The sequence below is a fragment of the Pogona vitticeps genome, chromosome 13 (assembly GCF_051106095.1).
Source record: "Pogona vitticeps strain Pit_001003342236 chromosome 13, PviZW2.1, whole genome shotgun sequence".
Lineage (NCBI taxonomy): Eukaryota > Metazoa > Chordata > Lepidosauria > Squamata > Agamidae > Pogona > Pogona vitticeps.
The window spans coordinates 14020813-14041229 of NC_135795.1; the positions used below are offsets into that span (position 1 = coordinate 14020813).

General features: G+C 42.5%; 1 protein-coding gene across 3 annotated transcripts in view; it reads right to left on the reverse strand.

Moving 5' to 3' along the window:
- Positions 1-20417, reverse strand: part of XYLT1 (xylosyltransferase 1) — a 257453-nt gene that overhangs the window by 55684 nt on the left and 181352 nt on the right. For all 3 annotated transcript variants that reach the window (XM_020802967.3, XM_078381244.1, XM_078381245.1), the window contains 2 exons: positions 12912-13084; positions 11308-11510 (listed from right to left, as the gene is read on the reverse strand). In XM_020802967.3, coding sequence (XP_020658626.3) covers positions 11308-11510; positions 12912-13084 — 376 coding nt within the window. The remainder of the gene's footprint in view (positions 1-11307; positions 11511-12911; positions 13085-20417) is intronic.

Sequence of the window (20417 nt, forward strand, 5' to 3'; positions counted from 1 at the left end):
TTTTCCCCCCAACCATCACCCCTAAGCAAAGAGACGACTCTCTTGCCTGTGGAGTCCACTGGGACCCACGTTTGCTCAGCCAACAGAAGATGTTGGTTGTCTGTTGAAAAGCACAGAAAAAGGGTGGTGGCGGCTCACCTATAAAAGAGGCCCATAAAAAGTGCTTGGGCCGCAGGGATAATCTTCCCTCACTCGGGGTTATGTCCGCAAGAGTCTGATGGGAGTTGCAGTACAATAGCATCCAAGGAGGACTTCAACAGTGGCCCCTCCTGTTAACACCCTGCAGTAGGAATGGAAAAGGTCCAGCCAAGACCTGAATCAGGGCCTGCCAGCTTTGCAGAGGATCCTCCTCATCCCCCTGACATCATGGTTTGCTTATGGTTGTTCCTCCCCACTGTAAAAAGTCTGAACAGCTCTCCTAAGACATAGTGCTTGGAAATAAGGTATTTCAGCTAATATAGGCTGTTAGGTTTTGGGGCCCCTTCTTTTTTCCCATTAGCCAATTTGGACACCAGACCAACTCTGAAATGGCCTTTGGCTTACAATGTCTTGGAGGAGGGCATGGTTGGTTATGAGGAGCCGTTCTTCCCAAGTAATGTGATGACACTGAAATGTCTCATTGGAGGTCTCACGTGTACAAGTACAGAACTGAATATTAAGGTGTTTTTGCAGAGTATAAACAGAGTGACAGATTTTACTTTCATGGGCTCCCTGATCACTGCAGATGGTGACAGCAGCCACAAAATTAAAAGACGCCTGCTTCTTGGGAGGAAAGCGAGGACAAACCTAGACAGCATCTTAAAAAGCAGAGACATCGCCTTGCCAATAAAAGTCTGAATAGTCAAAGCTATGTTTTTTCCAGTAGCAATGTATGGAAGTGAGAGCTGGACCATAAAGAAGGCTGACCGCCGAAGAGTTGATACTTTTGAATTGTGGTGCTGGAAGAGACTCTTTGAGAGTCCCCTGGACTGCAAGGAGAACAAATCTATCCATTATGAAAGAAATCAACCGTGAGTGCTCACTGGAAGGACAGATCCTGAAGCTGAGGCTCCAATACTTTGGCCATCTCATGAGAAGAGAAGGCTCTCTGGAAAAGACGCTGATGTTGGGAAAGTGTGAAGGCAGGAGGAGAAGAGGATGACAGAGGACGAGATGGATGGACAGTGTCATCGAAGCTACCAACATGAATTTGACCCAACTCCGGGAGGCAGTGGAAGACAGGAGGGCCTGGCGTGCTCTGGTCCATGGGGTCACGAAGAGTCAGCTTTCTAAAGCCCACTTGACTTCACTCTCCAGGATGTCTGGCTCTAGGTCAGCAACCACACTATCTGGGTTGTCTGGGATATCCAAATCCTTCTGGTATAATGAAAATCCTCCATAGTGCCGCCATTTTCGCTGCCTTTTAAGAGAGGAAAAACAGTGGGTGGCCATTTTGAAACCACCGAACAGATGTGAAAAAAGGCTTGCTTTGCCATGATCGTTTCCCCGCGATCATCGCAAAGCGAAAAAAACCCATAGGGACCATTGCAAAGCGATCGCTTTTGTGATTGCAAAAACTCCGTCACTAAGTGATTTTGTCGCTCAATGGAGCGATCACTATGCGAGGCACGACTGTATTTCTTTGCATTGTTCATTTAAGAAGGCCCTCTTGTCTCTCCTTGCTATTCTTTGGAAGTCTGCATTCAATTTTCTGTTACTTTCCCTATCTCCCTTGCATTTTGTTTCCCTTCTCCTCTCTGCTATTTCTAATGCCTCATTGGACAGCCACTTTGCTTTCTTGCATTTCCTTTTCTTTGGGATGGTTTTTGTTGCTGCCTCCTGTACAATGTTACGAGCCTCTATCCAAAGTTCTTCAGGCACTCTGTCCACCAAATCTAGTTCCTTAAATGTGTTCTTCACTTCCACTATGTATTCATAAGGGATTTGGTTTTGATTATACCTGACTAGCCCAGTGGTTTTTTCTACTCTCTTCAGTTTAAGCTTGAATTTTGCTATGAGAAGCTGATGATCAGAGCCACAGTCAGCTCCAGGTCTTGTTTTTGCTGACTGTATAGAGCTTCTCCATCTTTGGCTGCAGAGAATATAGTCAATCTGATTACAGTATTGCTCATCTGGTGATTTCCATGTGTAGAGTCGCCTCTTGTGTTGTTGGAAAAGAGTGTTTGTGATGAGCAAATTGTTCTCTTGACAAAACTATTAGGCTTTGCCCTGCTTCGTTCTGAACTCCAAGGACAAACTTTCCTGTTGTTCCTTTTATCTCTTGACTCCCTACTTTAGCATTTCAATCCCCTAGAATGAGAAGAGCATCTTTCTTTGGTGTCAGTTCTAGAAGTTGTTGTAAGTCTTCCTAGAATTGTTCAGTTTCAGTCTCCTCAGCACTGGTGGTTGGTGCATAAATTTTAATTATTGTGATGTTGAAAGGTCTGCCTTGGATTCGTATTGACATCATTCTATCATTTTTGAGATTATATCCCATTACAGCTTTTCCCACTCTTTTGTTGAGTATGAGGGCTACTCCATTCCTTCTACGGGCTTCTTGCCCACAACAGTAGATATGATACTCATCTGAATTGAATTTGCTCATTCCCGTCCATTTTAGTTCACTGACGCCCAGGATGTCAATGTTTATTCTTGCCATCTCCTGTTTGACCACATCCAGCTTCCCAAGGTTCATAGATCCTACATTCCAGGTTCCTATGCAGTATTTTTCTTTGCCGCATCGGACTTTCCTTTCACTTCTTAACAACTCACAACTCTTCTTCTGAGCTTTGGAATTTCTCAGAGTCCCGAGGGCCCTTCCCCTTCCCTTTCACTTCACCTCACCGACTCTCCTGTACATGAAATGCTCTCACAGCAAAACTGCATTGCATTGGGGTGATGTTGGGCTACCAGCCACAATTTTCAGCACTGAAATGTCTGTAAAACTCAGATAAGAGCCAGGTAAAAACCTCTCCTGGTTTGGTTTTACAAATGGCATGACAACCACCTAGCAAAATATATTTCTCATCTCTTTTGCTGCAAGAAAGAGGCATTGCTTTAGCGTGGAGCAGCCATGTACGTGAGTAAAACAGCACTGAAATGTTTCCATATCCCTTGCTAAAAGAAACAGCTTTAAGAGCCCAAAGTCTCCCTGTGAAATTTATCTTAGGGCCAAACGGGGTGGGGAAAAGAAAACCCTTGTAGAGAAAGGCCAGGCTTCTTCTGCTAAGGCTTGTAATGGAAAAGAAAACATTCACTTGTGTGTTTTGGATAAACACCTGAAGCTGCGTTACTTTTTCAACGCTTATCTACATTTTGCCAGAGTCTTTGGCATATTGGAATTCTGGCTGGAAAAAAAAAACCATACAAAGCCACAGACTTATTTGATCAAAAATAACCCATGACATCAGCAAACTTCCTTAAAGTTCTCCAAGCAAGACATCTGTCCAAGAGATTTACTTGACAGGTGAATGTTGTGCTAAACCAATGCACGACCATGGTGTATCTCTTTGAAATCTAACTTTTTTGGAGAATCCCAGATTTCCAAATCTGTTGAAAGGTCAGCTGAGATCCAGGATCCCCTGCTAAAATCAACATAAACTGAGAACCCTCACTTAATTGCTGCTCAACTACGGATGTGAAGAACACTTGCCAACTTCCGTGTTCTCATGGATTTAATAAGTATCAATATGACATAATCATTATCCTGAGAAGTAATGATTACACCTGCGTTGCAAGAAGCCTCCTTTCCCTTGAGGCTTCTTTAATTTGTGTAAAATGTCTCTGTGTATCTAGTATGTTTTCCCATTGTGAAGCTAAGCAGCTATCCACACAGAGACTTGACTTGATCAAAGATATACAAGCAATTCAGTGCTTCTAAAATGTAAACCACAAAGCAGCAGCTATAGGAATTTTTTACAGTTTGCATTTTGCACAAAGGCAGTTTTTTCTAAATGTGAAAATTGCAGCTGAGACTTACAGAAAACAACTAGCCTTCTCCTAGGCAAGGGGAAAATATTTGTAATTTTTTTGTTCTTGCAGGAAGAATTTTTACCCCACCTTCAGGCTAACCTACCTCACCGGGTAGTTGTTAGGAAAAATGGCGACCGAGCTTTTTGAAAGAAGAAGAGAGAAAAAAACAAAGGAAAGAATACCGCTTCTGAACACCCTTTTGTAGTTTTAACCAGAAAGCATTCCTCCATCTCTTTGAACAGCAGTTTCAGATCTGTTTATTAGCTCTGAAGATATGTTTCTGACCCATGATGATTTAAGAAGTGATTAAAATCCTGAATGTTTTCATAATCTTTGATTCAGCCTTTGGTTTGTCCTTGTTGATAAACAAGGGAGCTGCTTAATTCCCTAGGTGGGGAAAGAGGCTCACCAATAGCAGGTGGTACAGCAAAGGCATTCTCTTTTGAAGGAAACATGCTGTTAGAGAGAAGCCAGCAACTTCACCTTGCAGCTCAGGCTTGATGTTGGCACTGGAGGCCACTGGGGCTCAGGCAGGCTCTAAGTCTGAGTCACGCCTCCTGCTTCCTTAGGCCTGCTGTTATGCAGTGGCAGCCATGAACAAAACTGAGCCCACTGGACCTTCCGTATATCCCCAAGTGCTCTGGAAGAATTCTACATTGAGAAAAACAAAATGGGGCCCGAGATTTGGATGGTATGGTATGAGGTCTGCGTCCTTGGGCAGAGAGTTAGTCTAGAAGACTTCCAAAATCCCTTCCAGCCCTACAACAATTCTCTGATGATTTTAGTTGCCTTCCAAGAATTGTGGTGTTACTATCATTAATCTATTTATTTAAAATATTTTACTCTGTCTTTTTCCTTTAAAAAGGACCCGCCAGCTTATATTATTAAAAACACAATATTGAAGGTTAAAACCAGTAAATTATTCTAATATAAGGAAAAAATTAATAACATTATATTAAAAATGTTAGGTAAAAGCATTATGAAAAACAGATTGATAAGCAAGAAAATATAAGCTATCTCGTTTACTGTCCCCTACATAGTCACTAAAGAAAAGCCTACCTGGAAAAAAAAGGGTCTTCACCTGCTTGAGGAAAGACAGCAAAGATGGGGCCAGGCTGGCCTTCCGTGGGAGGGAGTTCTCAAGTCTGGGAGCAGTGACAGAGGAGGCCCTCTCCCATAGGAAGGTGGCAGGACTGAGAGAAGGGCCTCCCCTGATGATCTCAGCACACTCAGGCAGGCTCAGGAAGGGAGATGTTGCATAGAGATAGATCATGGCACATGAGCACTTAAGGCAGGTAAGCACATGAGCAAGCAACTGCCAAGGATGAGACAGTGTTGCTGATGCTGGAAAAACACAGTTCAGGAAATCAGATGCAAAGCTTGGAAGTAAGTAGTTGAAAATGACAATTTAGCAGTGATAAATCCCTATGGCATAATTTAGGCATGTGCCTACTGTAATTCCTAAGGCATAACTAAAGCACTGCTAAACTGAGTACAGAAGTATCCTAAGATGGACTGTTGTTGTTGTTGTTGTTTAGTCGTGTCCGACTCTTCGTGACCTCATGGACCAGAGCACGCCAGGCCCTCCTGTCTTCCATTACCTCCCGGAGTTGTTCTATGAAGACTTACAACAACTTCTAAAACTGACACCAAAGAAAGATGTTCTTCTCATTCTATGGGACTGGAATGCTAAAGTAGGGAGTCAAGAGATAAAAGGAACAACAGGCAAGTTTGGCCTTGGAGTTAAGAACGAAGCAGGGCAAAGGCTAATAGAGTTTTGTCAAGAGAACAAGCTGGTCATCACAAACACTCTTTTTCAACAACGCAAGAGGCAGTGTGACAGTGGAACCAATTACCTCGGGAGTTGCTGAGTGCTCCAACACTGGAGGCATTCAAGAAAAACTTAGATAACTTAGAATGTGTCCAGAGGAGGGAAATCAAAATGGTCAAAGGTCTGGAAGCCATGTTCTATGAGGAGTGGCTTGGGGAGCTGGGAATGTTTAGCTTTACAAAATGAAGGTTAAGAGGGGACATGATTTCTTGTTGTTTAGTCATTAAGTCGTGTCCGACTCTTCGTGATCCCATGGACCAGAGCACGCCAGGCCCTCCTGTCTTCCACTGCCTCCTGGAGTTTGGTCAAATTCATGTTGGTAGCTTTGATGACACTGTCCATCCATCTCATCCTCTGTCGTCCCCTTCTCCTCTTGCCTTCACACTTTCCCAACATCAGGGTCTTTTCCAGGGAGTCTTCTCTTCTCATGAGATGGCCAAAGTATTGGAGCCTCAGCTTCAGGATCTGTCCTTCCAGTGAGCACTCACGGTTGATTTCCTTCAGAATGGATAGGTTTGTTCTCCTTGCAATCCAGGGGACTCTCAAGAGTCTCCTCCAGCACCACAATTCAAAAGCATCAATTCCTTGGTGGTCAGCCTTCTTTATGGTCCAGCTCTCACTTCCATGCATCACTACTGGAAAAACTATAGCTCTGACTATTCGGACCTTTGTCGGCAAAGTGATGTCTCTGCTTTTTAAGATGCTGTCTAGGTTTGTCATTGCTTTCCTCCCAAGAAGCAGGGGTCTTTTAATTTTGTGGCTGCTGTCACCATCTGCAGTGATCAGGGAGCCCAAGAAAGTAAAATCTGTCACTGCCTCCATCTCTTCCCCTTCTATTTGCCAGGAGGTGATGGGGCCAGTGGCCATGATCTTAGTTTTTTTGATGTTTAGCTTCAGACGGGGGACATGATAGCCATGTTTAAATATCTGAAGGGATGTCATGTCGAGGAAGGGACAGGTTTGTTTTCCACAGCTCCAGACACTAGGACAAGGAGCAATGGTTTCAAACTATAGGAAAAGAGATTCCATCTGAATCTCAAGAAGAACTTCCTGACAATCAAAGCTGGTCGGCAGTGGAATAGGCTGCCTCAGAGTGTGTTGGATTTTCCTTCTTTGGAAGTTTTAAAGCCGAGGCTGGATGGCCATCTGTCTGGAGTGCTTTGATGGAGTTCCTGCATGGCAGGGGCATTGGACTCAATGGCCCCTGTGGTCTCTTCCAACTCTATGATTCTATAATCACCTGGCAGATATGCTTTGATTGTACTTGACGGCCTTGTAGGCCCCTTCCAACTTCACTTTTCTATGATTCTCTGAAAGACTAACTGATATATTTTAATGTGAGCTTTCGTGGATACAGTTCATTTCTTCAGACTTCTTTGGACTTCTGATTTTTTTTGGGGGGGTGGCTGCTTTAGAAGTATAACTGTAAGTATCAGTTTTTAAAAGTAATTTTCCAATCTCTGGTCAAAGATGACATAGATGATGTTATCCACCAGTAACTACATGAGCCACTGAAAGTATATGGGAATAGGGAGAGAGAGAAAAAAGCTGCTGTTTGGAAAGCACAGTTTGAGATGATGGGGTCTGAAGGTCAGAACTGTGTGGTCTTCAGAAGTACTGAACAAGTACTCTAAAATGAGCCCCATCTGTGCTTTCTGGACTGCAGTATTTGTAAGCAAACACTCCACCATCTATTCCCGATTGCCTCATTATCCACTTATTCCAAAATGAGACCAGGAAAGGAGACAGGTGCAGCTCTACCATGGCATGCATACCTCCCTGTAGACTGCTGCGATTTTTCTTCCCCTCATTAACTGAGAGGGAGGGTAGAAGGATGGAGAGGCTCTTTGGTGCCTTGGATGACCTAGCTGCTGTATTTGGTCTTCTCTGCAAGGGCAGCTTCCTGGCTGCCTTTCAACTGTCACAGGAGCATGTGACATCTCGCCAGCATGTTTTACTTGGGAAGCAGAACACTGAGGGTTTATGTGGCAGCACTCTTCCAAGACCTGAGGACCTGCCTTATAGAAAAAGGAAAGACTTGTCCTTTTCTCCCCCCACCCCCGCCACCCCGAGGCAGGATGGATCTAAATGGCTTGGGGAAACTCTCAACAAAGAGGATATTTTGACAATGAAACCAGTTACCTCCATGGGCGTTGAGAATCAATTGTTGGAGGTCTTCAATGAGAAGTTGGTCATCCATATTTTGATGAAGCTTTTAACTGCCTGAATAAAGTAGGTGGTTGAACCAAATTACCTTGCAAGTGACCCTCCAATTCTATTCCCATAAATCAGTCCTCCTCACAATGTGGTTCCCTCCAAGTGTATTGGCCTGTCACTTTGATAAGCCCCGGGTAACATGAGCAATAATCAAGGACAATCGGAATTACAGTCTAGGACACATGGATCTAACTCTCCTAATAGGTTTTCTTCCCTCTTACATGAGTTTTTGTACCTTAGGAAAATAGGAAGCTGTCTTAAACCATGGCAGGCCATTGGTCCAACTTGCTAATTACTGCTGAAAACAAACATGACAAATCCTTGGTTTGACTTTGTTTTGGACTTCAACTCCCATAATTCCTTTCCACTGGCCATAATGGCTGGGGATTGTGGGAGGTGAAGTCCAAAATGCCCCCCCAACTCTAGCCTATCCTTCCTGGCAATGGCAATTTATGAATCCAGATAGGATTCTTTCCTAGACCTGGACTACAGAAGCTGGGGATTGAACCCTTGGCAGCCATGGCTCTTCTGCTCTGTAGTGAATCACACTACAGTCAACCCGTTCCGGAAGGAAGTTTGTAAGTCGAAAAGTTCGTAAGTCGAATCAGCATTTCCCATAGGAATGCATTGAAAACCAATTAATCTGTTCCGGCTGTTTTTTGGTTTTTAGGTCAAGGGGCGGTTTGTAACTTGAATCATTAGTTCCCATAGGAACTACTGCAATGCAAAGCCAGTTATTCCGTTCCTACTGCTAGGGGAAGAATTTTTTTCTTTTTCCCCCCTTTTAACCTAAGATGACTTAAGTTAAAAAAAGAGGAAAGAAAAGAGGGAGGGAAGGAGGGAACAGACACCTTTTCAACAGATCACCTTGAAAAGCACCTTTTCAATCAAAACAAGCCAGTACAAGCACCTTTTGGGGAAAGGGGGGCAGTAAAGGAGGGAGGGAACACCTTTTAAAAATCCAAAAATCAAAAATTTAAAAAAGCCAAAAAATAAAAATACAGTCCGTACAGCGCTGTACCAGGCAATACTAGGCAGTCTGGAGACTGTCTCCAAATCCACTCTCAAAATGCTGGGAAGAGCCAGGATGAAGACAGGCACCCTCTTCACTGGCCAGCGGTTAACTGAACGTTCAAATTTAGTTCTTTTGCCACCTCCCGTGTGTTTTTTCAGTTTGTAACTCGAATCTAAGTTTGCAAGTTGAGTCAATATTTTTCTATCAGAGCGGTTTGTAAGTCGAAATGTTTGTAACTAGGGCCGTTTGTAAGTTGAGGGTTGCCTCTATTTCTCTACTGACCCCAATACTTCTCTTCTGACTGGTAGCTACCTAAGATCCATTTAGCTGGCAATGTTATCCTCCTGCTTGAGATGAGTTCTTTCCCCTTCTCCTCTCAAACAAGAAGTGTCTTTCTTTCACGACTCTGTCTACCCTTTTCTCGCCTTCTCCTTCTAAAGGGACAACAGGAATAGAATCCTTGATCCAGACCTCAGGGCACCTTTGGGTACAGTTTAAATCAATTTACAACAAACAAGAATAATGTTCCTTCTTGCCAACAAATTCCCTACTCAGAACAAAGAGAAGCTTCTACTCGGGAGCATGGCTAATAGCTAAATGCATCTTATGACAGTTCTAAACAACTCCCATGACTTGCATATCATTTTCTTTGACCTTTCCTTAAAGACTAGCCATTAACTAGTTGGCAGTTGGTTTCTATCAAGCCCATCTGGAATACATGAACAGATTTTCTAAAACAATCTCCCAAATAATTGAGGATTTGTTTTATTTCTCTGATACTTATCATACCTGTGCTGTTCTCTGATGAACTGCAGAGTCACTGAGTGGCTGATGGCTTTACATCAGGCTGTTTTTCCCCCTCTCCCATTTAGCTTTGCTTGGTTTACTGTGTCTGACAGTTGCTTCCTGGAGGGTTTTCTCATTAAGGCCTCTTAGAATCAAGGAGATAGAATTCCAGGGACTGAACCTGGAACCATCACATGCGAAACATATGCTATGCTAACCTCTAACTCCTGGATAAAATGGTTTTCCCATTTTAGCAATCTAAGATTTTTTTGACTGGACATGCCCAGTACAGGCATGTCCAGCCAGGCGCTTGCTCTACCATTTAGTTGAGCTTTCTCTCAAACACATGAAACTGCCATAATAACAAATGAGACTATCGGTTAATCCAGCCTAGTATCACTTATTTTCACTGGCAGTGGCTTTCACAGAGTTTCAGGAGGAGATATTTATTATTACCAGCGAACTCCTAGGTATATAGGGACGTGGTGGCGCTGCGGGTTAAACCGCAGAAGCCTCTGTGCTCCAAGGTCAGAAGACCAGCCGTCGTAAGATCGAATCCATGCGACGGAGTGAGCTCCCATCGCTTGTCCCAGCTACTGTCAACCTAGCAGTTCAAAAGCATGTAAAATGCGAGTAGATAAATAGGGACCACCTCGGTGGGAAGGTAATAGCGTTCCATGTCTAGTCGCGCTGGCCAAGTGAACACGGAAACTATTTTCAGACACTCGCTCTATATGGCTTGGAAACAGGGATGAGCACTGCCCTCTAGAGTCAGACATGACTGGACGAAACATCAAGGGGAACCTTTTCCTTTACCAACTCCTAGGTGTGGAGTGTGTCCCTATAAATATTTAGGAGTACAGCTCTTGCAGGCCCTTAATATTGGCAGTGCTGGATGGGTCTGATATGAATTGTAGGTCTAGATGTTTGAATACAGGCTGTGTGATCCCTTTAAGTGGAGATGCTGAGCACTGAACCTGGGATATTCAACACACAAAGTGTGGCATCTACTACTGTGCTACAGTCCATCCCCAATTAAAATGCTTCTTCTGGTTAACATAGTTGTTGTGGGAAATTGCCTTGCATCAGGCAGAGCTCTCCACTATCTCAGACAGAGTTTTTCCCCCATTTGTTTAACCTAGAATGGTGAATATGTGGCTCTTCAAATGTCTTTGGATTACAACTCCCATCATCTCTCACTACTATGTCAGCTAGTGTTAATGGGTTTGCAATCCAGCAGCCTCTGGAAACCTATGTATTTTCCACTCTTGTTTCATCAAGAGATTTTAGGGACTGGACTTGATGGAACATCGGACCATACTCTATCCCCACATCCTGTTTTGTATATGGTTGCTGCATTCTTAGCTGCATCAGGTTGGCCTGCATCAAAAACAGAATGCTGGACTATATACATGTTCATCTACAACCAGAAAAGACCCTTCTGACACCCCGTCTTTTACAGTGGTGCAGAAAACATGGAAACAATTTAGAAAGGCTTGGTCCCTACCTGATAGGATAGTCAGCAGCACTGAGGTTAATGAAGAAATCCCATGGCCAGTCCTTCATCTCCATGAGATCACGCATGCTTTGAAGGTAAGTAGACAACAGACTTGCTCCTCCCCAGATTGTGGCCATGCGCCAAGAGGTGACTCGCACATTTGGGTATTGGCTCACAAGCTGGATGACATGCCGGTAAAGATAATTGGAACGCTTTGTGGGAATGAAAAAAGAAGAAGAAAGGTTCAGTGGAAGACCTTGACCCATGGGTGTGCATAAGCTGATAGCGACATTTCCATGCTTAAGTGCATTCCAAAGTTCCTAATGCACATGGACCCATAAAAAAAGAGAGAAGGGAACATGTACAGTATATTGAAAAACATGCACTGCCTAGCTAAAGAGAAAACAGCAAAATCCCCTTCGTGTTCCAAAGAAAACATGCACACTGTACCAGAGAGATAAATGGTTATTTTTTGGACTACACCTCCCAGAATTCTTCAGCAAGAATTTCCACTGACCAGGGCAATATGGATATTGTAGTCTGAGAAAGTAAATTATTTAATCTACATGTATCACCAGCTGGCAATCTGGTATCCAACAGTTATAGGCTTCTCCCCCAAGAAACCCTCAACATTCCCAATGCCAGCTGGAACCAATAGGAAGTATAGTCTAAAATATCTGGCGGGCACCAGGTTGCCTACCCTGCCTTTCACACCGATCATAAAGTACATTCCCTGAAATTTAACAGAGCTTCCTTCCAGGTAGTCCTACAAAGTTCAGTGGGACTTATTCCAAGGCAAGTGAGTTCATGCTATCAATGGATCTACTCAAAGCATAACCAAAGAAGCCAGTATGTTTAGGACTGCAGTCTAAGTCTGCCTACACTGTGTGGAGTTATTTATTTACTCTGTGTGTGTGGAGAAGGGGAGAAGCCACCCAAACAAATGTCAACAATTTTCAATAGCTAGAACACCACAGATTTCTTGACATATCTTAGAACTCATGCGCAAACATTGGAGACTCTGAGTCATGTCTTGAAAATGGTCTTCTCAATAGGTTGAAAAGGAGTGGTTGGTCTGAAATCAAGCAGAGCTACTGAAGCCCTTCTTGATTCCTGTGAGCAATTTAGGAGACCTTAGTCTGTCCTGAGACCTTAGTCTGGCAGTCTAATTTTACTGCAATGTTGACAATGAACAACATCCTCTATTTAGAGTGTGCTTGTGAATTCCACTACCTCAGATGTCCCCAGAAATGGATTATGCCTCAGTGGCGGAGGTCTGAAATAGGCAAGCTACATGTTCTTCCTATAAGAGAAAGTCTCTGGTATACTCTCTTACTTCAAACCACCTCCTGTCCTTCTACAGTGTTGCCTGCCTCCATTAATAACAAAGAATGGTGGGCTGAAGATAAAAAAAATGAACAGTCTGGAATTCTAGTACTAAGCACAGCTTCATCTGTACCAGTTCACTGCACTAAACAATGGAAATGGGAAAATAAAAAGATGACATCTCTGGTACATAGCAGAGATTTTAGAAAAGGAAATGGGCAGACCAAGCAGAGATGGGCAAACAGACAAATGGTGAGAGAAGCAGTTTATAATTTGCAATTTATTACCTTGTCGACATGAATGTAATAAAAATGGTCCTTGTGGTAAATAGCCTTAAACATGCGCATCAGCTGCCGAGACGCCCTTCCATGAACCACCAAGACGAATGCAATCCTGACTGGATTGGTGGGCATGTATTCTACAGAGTCCTCATCCCACTGGACATTGTTGTTGGCTTTGCCTGTTTGAAAAAAAAATAAAACATGCTCAAGTCATCCTGAAAGTGCTTAGGTAGGATGGGTACTCTAGGGAATCATTTAGATTACATTTCAGTAAGTAAATGTCTTCATCTCCCTGGGAATGGCTGGGGATGCCACAGTTTCAAGGGTAGTGAATCCACTCTGGGTTTTACTCTGAACTTTACAAGAGCAATCCAAGGCAGTGAACCCTGTGTCCAAAATAAATTAAAGAAATAACACTCTCATTCAAAGAAATTCACTCTCATTTTCTTTGAAGGCAGTCTATTGGTTGTGATGGGGATCAATTTTCTGGATTATAATCTAATTTAATGCTTTTGTTTTTGTATTTTTTGTTTTGTTTTGTTGGATTTAATCTCATTTAAATTTCCCGTTTAGGACCATAAACTGCTTAAGGAAAATACCTTTCCATGAATCAACTATAAGTGTTTAATAATGGAGTAAAGCTACTTGTCTGAAAAGCCTTTCCTTTCTTTCAGTCCCCTACTCTGTGCTATCTCTGAATGGCAAACAAGAACCTAACTAACTGGCTTGTGGGGCCCAGCTGATTTTTTTTTAAAATTAGAATCTCCAAATCCATCTATCAAAGCCAGATTCAAAGGTCAGATACTGAGAATCAAAGAATTACGAGCACAGGAGCTTGGTATGTGCACTAGAACTGGTGGAAGTAGCATCCTTTACTCTCTCTCTCTCTTTTCTGGCTGCCAGAAGTGCTCAGAAATATCTTTTTTTCCAAGGGACACACATTTTTTGTAGCTGCTATTATCGAAGGGTTGAGACGGAAATCCTTCCTTATCTACTGCAAATCACCAACAACCTAATAGTAGATCTAGTAAATGTAGATTCCATTTACATCTGATATATGTGAACTTTCATTGCAAGCTTTCCAAAGTGCTGACATCTGACGTGCTGATGTGAGGTGTGCACAAGGCGAAAAAGAGGGCAATTAAACAAAATACAGTACCTGGTTTGGCCATTTTAAATCCCAAGGAGATGTGATTTAAGACAGTCTGCACCCATAATTGCACTTTGCATAGTTCTGGCATACAAGAAAGATGTATTGGCATCCCCTTTCTAAATTCGCATATATCCTTTTTGCCATTTTTGGTTTTGCTGTGGATTTTCAGATCTAACCCTTGAACCAAAATAACTCCAACATGATTGTTAGAATCCTATTGGCAATTTATACTTTTCTAAGGGAAATCATGAAGTCTTAGCAGCAAACTGCCACTCATGAACAACTTGCTGTTTGCTTCCAAGCTCCATGCAACAGTGCCTCATTGATGAACAGTGACATGACCAGTGATGCTATAACAGAATTGAAGCAGTGTGGGATATGTAATCAGAGAAATGTAAGATGGAGTCTGACAGGTTCTGTGTGGAGATGATGTGAGAGACATTGGAATGTGTTTTTCTAAGTGCTATGGAAGGGTTTTCCTGAAGAGCAGTACAGCATGGTTTGAGATAAAGCTGGAGGTCGGACAAAGAGGCCCATGGAAGACGCAACATCCCAAGGTGATTGGAGAAGAGATAAAACACCTGGGTCTTCATGGGAATTGAGAGTGGAGGAAGGGGTTACAGCCCCTTGAGGCTAATTGGTTAAAAGCCATGAAGTGTCAAGAAGAAGGAAGGAGTTAGAAAATGTAGAAAATGGATGATGGGTTGTGTGGGAGAAGTTCGATTCCATGATGATAGGAAAGAAAAAGAACTTGATGGTTTGAGCATATGGCTTGAAGGAGAGAGAATGTAAGTGGAGAGAAGGAAGGAGGTGGGGCTAGCCCGCCTTAGCCTACCTTAGTAGTGTTTTTATTTTATTTTAGTGGGGATTAGTTATTTTATTTAACTGCAATAATCTTTGAATATGTTCTTTATGCTAAAGCTTGAGCAATATAAATTGATTCTATGAAAATCTATTTTTCTAATAAAAATTATAAAAATTCTTACCAAAGGACTGGTCTCTTGAACAGCAGGGTCTGGCTAAATCCTGGGAGTGGAGAGTCCTACCTAACTGAGGTGTTGTGAGTTCTAAGGGATCACAAAGCTCATGTGTCTGTACTTGCAAAGTACTGGGTCAAGTGTTCTTTTAAGGTCAGACCTGTTCAAAGGGCTTACGCTACGCACTACTGAGGTCTTAGGACTTGCCTCCGCGCAAAGGTGGTAGATAAGCGGCCTGTGGAACTCTCTGACCAAGTACTAAGCACTCCTTAGGGAGGCTTGGGCACCACAGAGGCTACCAACACTCTTACGTCTGGGAATTTGCCACTAAGATTTACATTATTTCACATCTGCAAGTGTAAGGTGCCAACAGGTTTCTTCTGGCTAATGGCCACCAAGGCAACTGGAGAGTTGGTCTCTCCATGCATAAAACTGGGAAGGGAAGAGTCATTATACTGCAAGAGCTGCCCTCTTCCCCCAAGGATCGAACCAGCCCTAAATAACAACAATGTTCTGAAGGAATTTTGAAAGTGTATGGAAACTACCCCTTGACTTTTGTTTGTAATGAGTCATCTTAAAAAAACACCAACAAGATAAACTGGAATGGAAGTAATAAACGCTTATTCACAGACTCGGCTTCTTCAATTTATCTTACTCATCTTTTCCCAGGGCAACACCAATAAACACAAGAATTACAGAGATTACCAATTCCAAATTACATATATATTGTAAAAGAAAAACTGCTGTTATAAATAGTTCGTAAGTAACATGACTGTGCCTTAGAAAATATATTTATTTGATCAGGTATTACCATGAGCTACAGCACGCTAAACATGTGGTTATACCTACAGGGTTAAACACTGCATTGCTACTGACCAGGCTACCATAATGTCACAGAGAAATTAAAATATATTATAACCAAGAAATGGCAATCAGTTACGGTGCATATATTTCTAGTGGGCATATTGGCCACAACATGATTCTTTGTCCCTAATTTATAGCTTGCTTCTCCATCTTAGCATTTGGCTTGTTTTGCAGTTCTGACTTTCTCTTTGGTCTTCACTTCAGACTAGATTCTCTTTCTTGTAAGAGCTAAATAACTGTTTAAAGAACTGTGAAGTCAGGATCCTATTGCCCTATATACTGTATCAGGATAATCATGCAAGCGATTTTGCCTTGTTAGGAGGCTGTCTGTCACACTGCCACATCAGTTAAAAGAGGAAGCCAAAGTGTGCCTACTTTGGCTACATCGTGAGAAGGCAGGGTTCTCTGGAAAAGACAACATTGCTGGGAAAGGTTGGAGGCAGCAGGAAAAGAGGAAGACCCAATATGAGATGGATTGGCTCCCTAAAGGAAGCCACAGGCGTGAGCTTGCTAGAGCTGAGCAGGGCTGTTGAGGACAGGACATTAGACATATTTCTGTCTTCCTGCAGTCTACTGTGACTTGAAAACCTTGACCCGGAATTCTCCACTTCTCCAGAGCAGATTCTTAAAGAGCTCGGAGGGACCACCAGGAGGAAGGGTTCCGAAGCAGCAGAAGCCAAAGGTGCATTGCCTCCGAGTCCTTGTCTTAGAGTCAACAACCTTAATGGTATAAGACTCTAACACCAAGGGCCAAACCATAGATAACATAGGGTCGCCCTGAGTTGAAGGTGAGTTGATGGCAGGTAGCAAGAGCAAAGGTGTGCCTGGTTGCAGGTCTCGCAGAGCAACAAATGGCAAGCCAAAGGGAAAAGCACTTGTCTGACTGCACTTACAGGCATATCTTATCCCAACAACTTTTTTGCCCGACAGTCTAAATGTTATCTATGGTTTGGCCCTTGGTGTTAGAGTCTTATACCATTAAGGTTGTTGACTCTAAGACAAGGACTCGGAGGCAATGCACCTTTGGCTTCTGCTGCTTCGGAACCCTTCCTCCTGGTAGTCCCTCCAAGCTCTTTAAGAATCTGCTCTGGAGAAGTGGAGAATTCCGGGTCAAGGTTTTCAAGTCACAGTAGACTGCAGGAAGACAGAAATATGTCTAATTCTGCTTGGCATAGCTCAGGCTTAGCTTAAATGGTTTTTAAAAAACCAACAACAACAAAAACAGCAGCATTAACAACAACATCCCATATGCAAAATTAACCAAAAAGAAGGACACTTCAGTATACTGGAAGATGTAACTTGATTATAGATGGATATGTTTTTAATATAACCTCTGGCTGAGGTTTTATTTATATTAAGGATGCATGATGTTATTAACTGGAAAGAAGGGTTGTTTTATCATGTTTTAATGGAATTTTATTACCCTGGCTGATCTTACCAAGCCATAATTATATGTATCTATTTTATATTGATTTGGTTTTACTGGTCTTTGACCATAATAAAGGATTGATTGATTGATTGATTGATTATAAGCAGTGAGAAGCATTAGAAAGTTGAGCCTGGAAATTGTAGTTCCAGAAATCTACCAGCAACAGGAGCAGGAGCAGGAAAAGCGAGGTGGTCATCTCAGGAGACAGACCCATTGTTGGTTGTGTATTGCCTTTGAGTATGGCGGGAAGATGCTGTTCCACTGGCAGCACTGGAGAAAGATGTAACTACCAGTCTGCTTGGAACGGGGCGGGCACACCTTCTTGCCCTTCGCTTCAGACAGCTAAATGTTATGCGCTGTATGCCTGACTGACATACAACAGAACAATACAATTGCCATGTCAGTACTCTGCAACTGGCGATACTGTGCTAGAACAGTGTTGAATACCCTCTTTTCTTGGCACTTCTTTCCTACTGCAAAAAGACCTAAGAACAGCCTGGAAGTTTCCTGGGGTGAATATTAAATAACATGTAAACTGTGTTCCTGGTTTTCTTTCTGCTTATGAACACTACAGGGGCCTATTATCTAGAAAAAGATGCCTTCTGGTTTTCAACAATGACTGTCAGGTTAATTTCAGTTTGATGTAATGCGTGGAAGTAAATCACATTTTTAAAAATGGTACAAGGGAAAAAAGTCAATCATCAGAATGCATTTTTTCTTCTCAAACTGTTCAGAGAACAGGGAAACAGTAATACAGCCAAACAATGGCTGGTAAGGCCCAGCAGGTTCACAATGACTTTTAATAGCTTTTAATTTAGTAATATATAGAAGCTGAAACAGCAGAGTGGGAACCCTAACTGCTAACCCTGGTCTATTCTTTACAGTTTCTGGGATGTATAAAACAGCACCTGCTATGGTTGATCCTGGCCGACACCTGTTTTCTCCAAGGGCCTCCACAGCCTTCTGTGAATTGCACTTTCTACCACTGCTTCCAAAAGCAATTCCGTTAAAGAAAACAAGCATTAGAGGTCCTGGTCAAGTCATACTCCCTGCCCTCCTCAAAGTGTGATTATATGCTTTAAAGATTAAGAGTTTGGAATAAAACCTGATGCGCACAATGTCATAATCAGATCTTTTTTTTAAAAAAAGAGAGAGATAATTTTCCAGACTATATTCCCAGAATCTGCCACAGCTGACTACAGCATTCTGGGAGATGTAGTCTAAACGCAAACCATTTCTGAGCTTGGGTTGTATTTCAGGAGCTACAGTGGATTAAAGCATGCGTTGTTCCTCAGACTGCAACTGGATTAACCACCCTTTATCTCAAACTGCAATCTGGATATTAGGTTCCTCCCTACTGCAGGCTTTTGCTGTTAGAATCTGGTCAGGAGTCCATACAGAACCAGAGAAGGGCCTCCTACCTAACCCTGATCCAGTTGTCAAGATTCGGAATAATAATGCACAACATCTGAAATGGGAAATAACTCATGGACAACCAGGATAACATTGTAGGCCTATTCAGGCATTACCTATTTGCACATTTAGAAAGAGGAGCCCCACAGCCCTTCTCAGTCATCACTTTCTTAAATACAAAGTATGCTGCTTATGTATCATAGCACTTAAAGCACTATCTGGGCAGTTTATAATTCAATGATGAAAACTACACATTGCCCCACCCCCACCCCAGTGACTTTGGTACTCAATTTACCAACTTTGGAAGTATGGAAGGCTGAATCAACCTTGAGTTGGCTACCTGAATCTGTTGGGATTGAACGCAGGTAGTAAGCAGAGTTTTTTTTTTACTGCAGTGCTGCAGTTTAACTACTGTGCTGTGCCACACAGCTTCCTAACCTATCAAGAATAATGACAGTAGAGCAAAAGCTGCGGAAGGGCTCCAGACACGTCAGGGCACTGGAACATCAGGGACATCTAATTAATGTGGAGACTGTGCAGATGACACGAGGCTCTAATCAGGTGTAGAAGTACAACAGCATGGGGCATGGAGGAGTAGAGACAGTGTTGGAGGTCTCTAACTACAGTCCTCCCTTTTATTCATGTCATACTTGTGCATGGTGAGTTTCCTTCATTGCTTCTGACTAGATCTGCCCATCCTGTAAGATCTTCCCAGGCCAGCCAGTTGAGAGTTCAGATACTGAGAGAGGCCCGAAAAACGTTGGCCGGGTCTCCTCGGTGGTTGCCCCACAACTATGGAATGATCTCCCAAAATTTGCCTGGCCCCTTCATTGCTCTTTAATAATTTCCCTTTAAGAAATTATTCAAAATGTGAATAATTCAGATAGGCCATCATGGATTTTAAAAGACTCGGAACCTATATTGTCCTCAATAATCATTGTTATGTTACTGTTTTATCCTGTTTTGTAAACTGCCTAGAGTGGCCTTGGCAGCCAGATGGTGGTGGTGGGTATAAGAATTTAGATAGATAGATAGATAGATAGATAGATAGATAGATAGATAGATAGATAGATAGATAGATAGATAGATAGATAGATAGATAGATAGATAGATAGATAGATAGATAGATAGATAGATAGATAGATAGATAGATAGATAGATAGATAGATAGATAGATAGATAGATGGATGGATGGATGGATGGATGGATGGATGGATGGATGGATGGATGGATGGATGGATAAACAGACAGACAGACAGACGGATAGACGGATGGATGGACGGATGGATAAACAGACAGACAGATAATGTCTGGACAAACCATGTTTGTGTTAGGGCATAAGGCCTTCCCCTCCTTCTCTCATTTCTAAGGGTCCCATGTAAGATGGGAAGCATGCTGAAAAACAACAGCTCTGTTCGGGTACAGCTCATAAAAAAGCTACTGTTTTGAACTTGAACTTCCAAAATTCTCCAGCCAGCATGATTATATTCTGCCACATAGAATTGAGCAAGTGGGAATGAGCTGTCTATGTTTCCTTGAACATATGTTGCCTGCAGGATTTAGAATAACATGCTCCCAGGATTCTGAATAACATGGGGAACCTTCCTGAATATAGCAACAGAAGGACTGGGTTAGTATACCCATTATAAGTCCAACTGACATGTGCTTATACCATC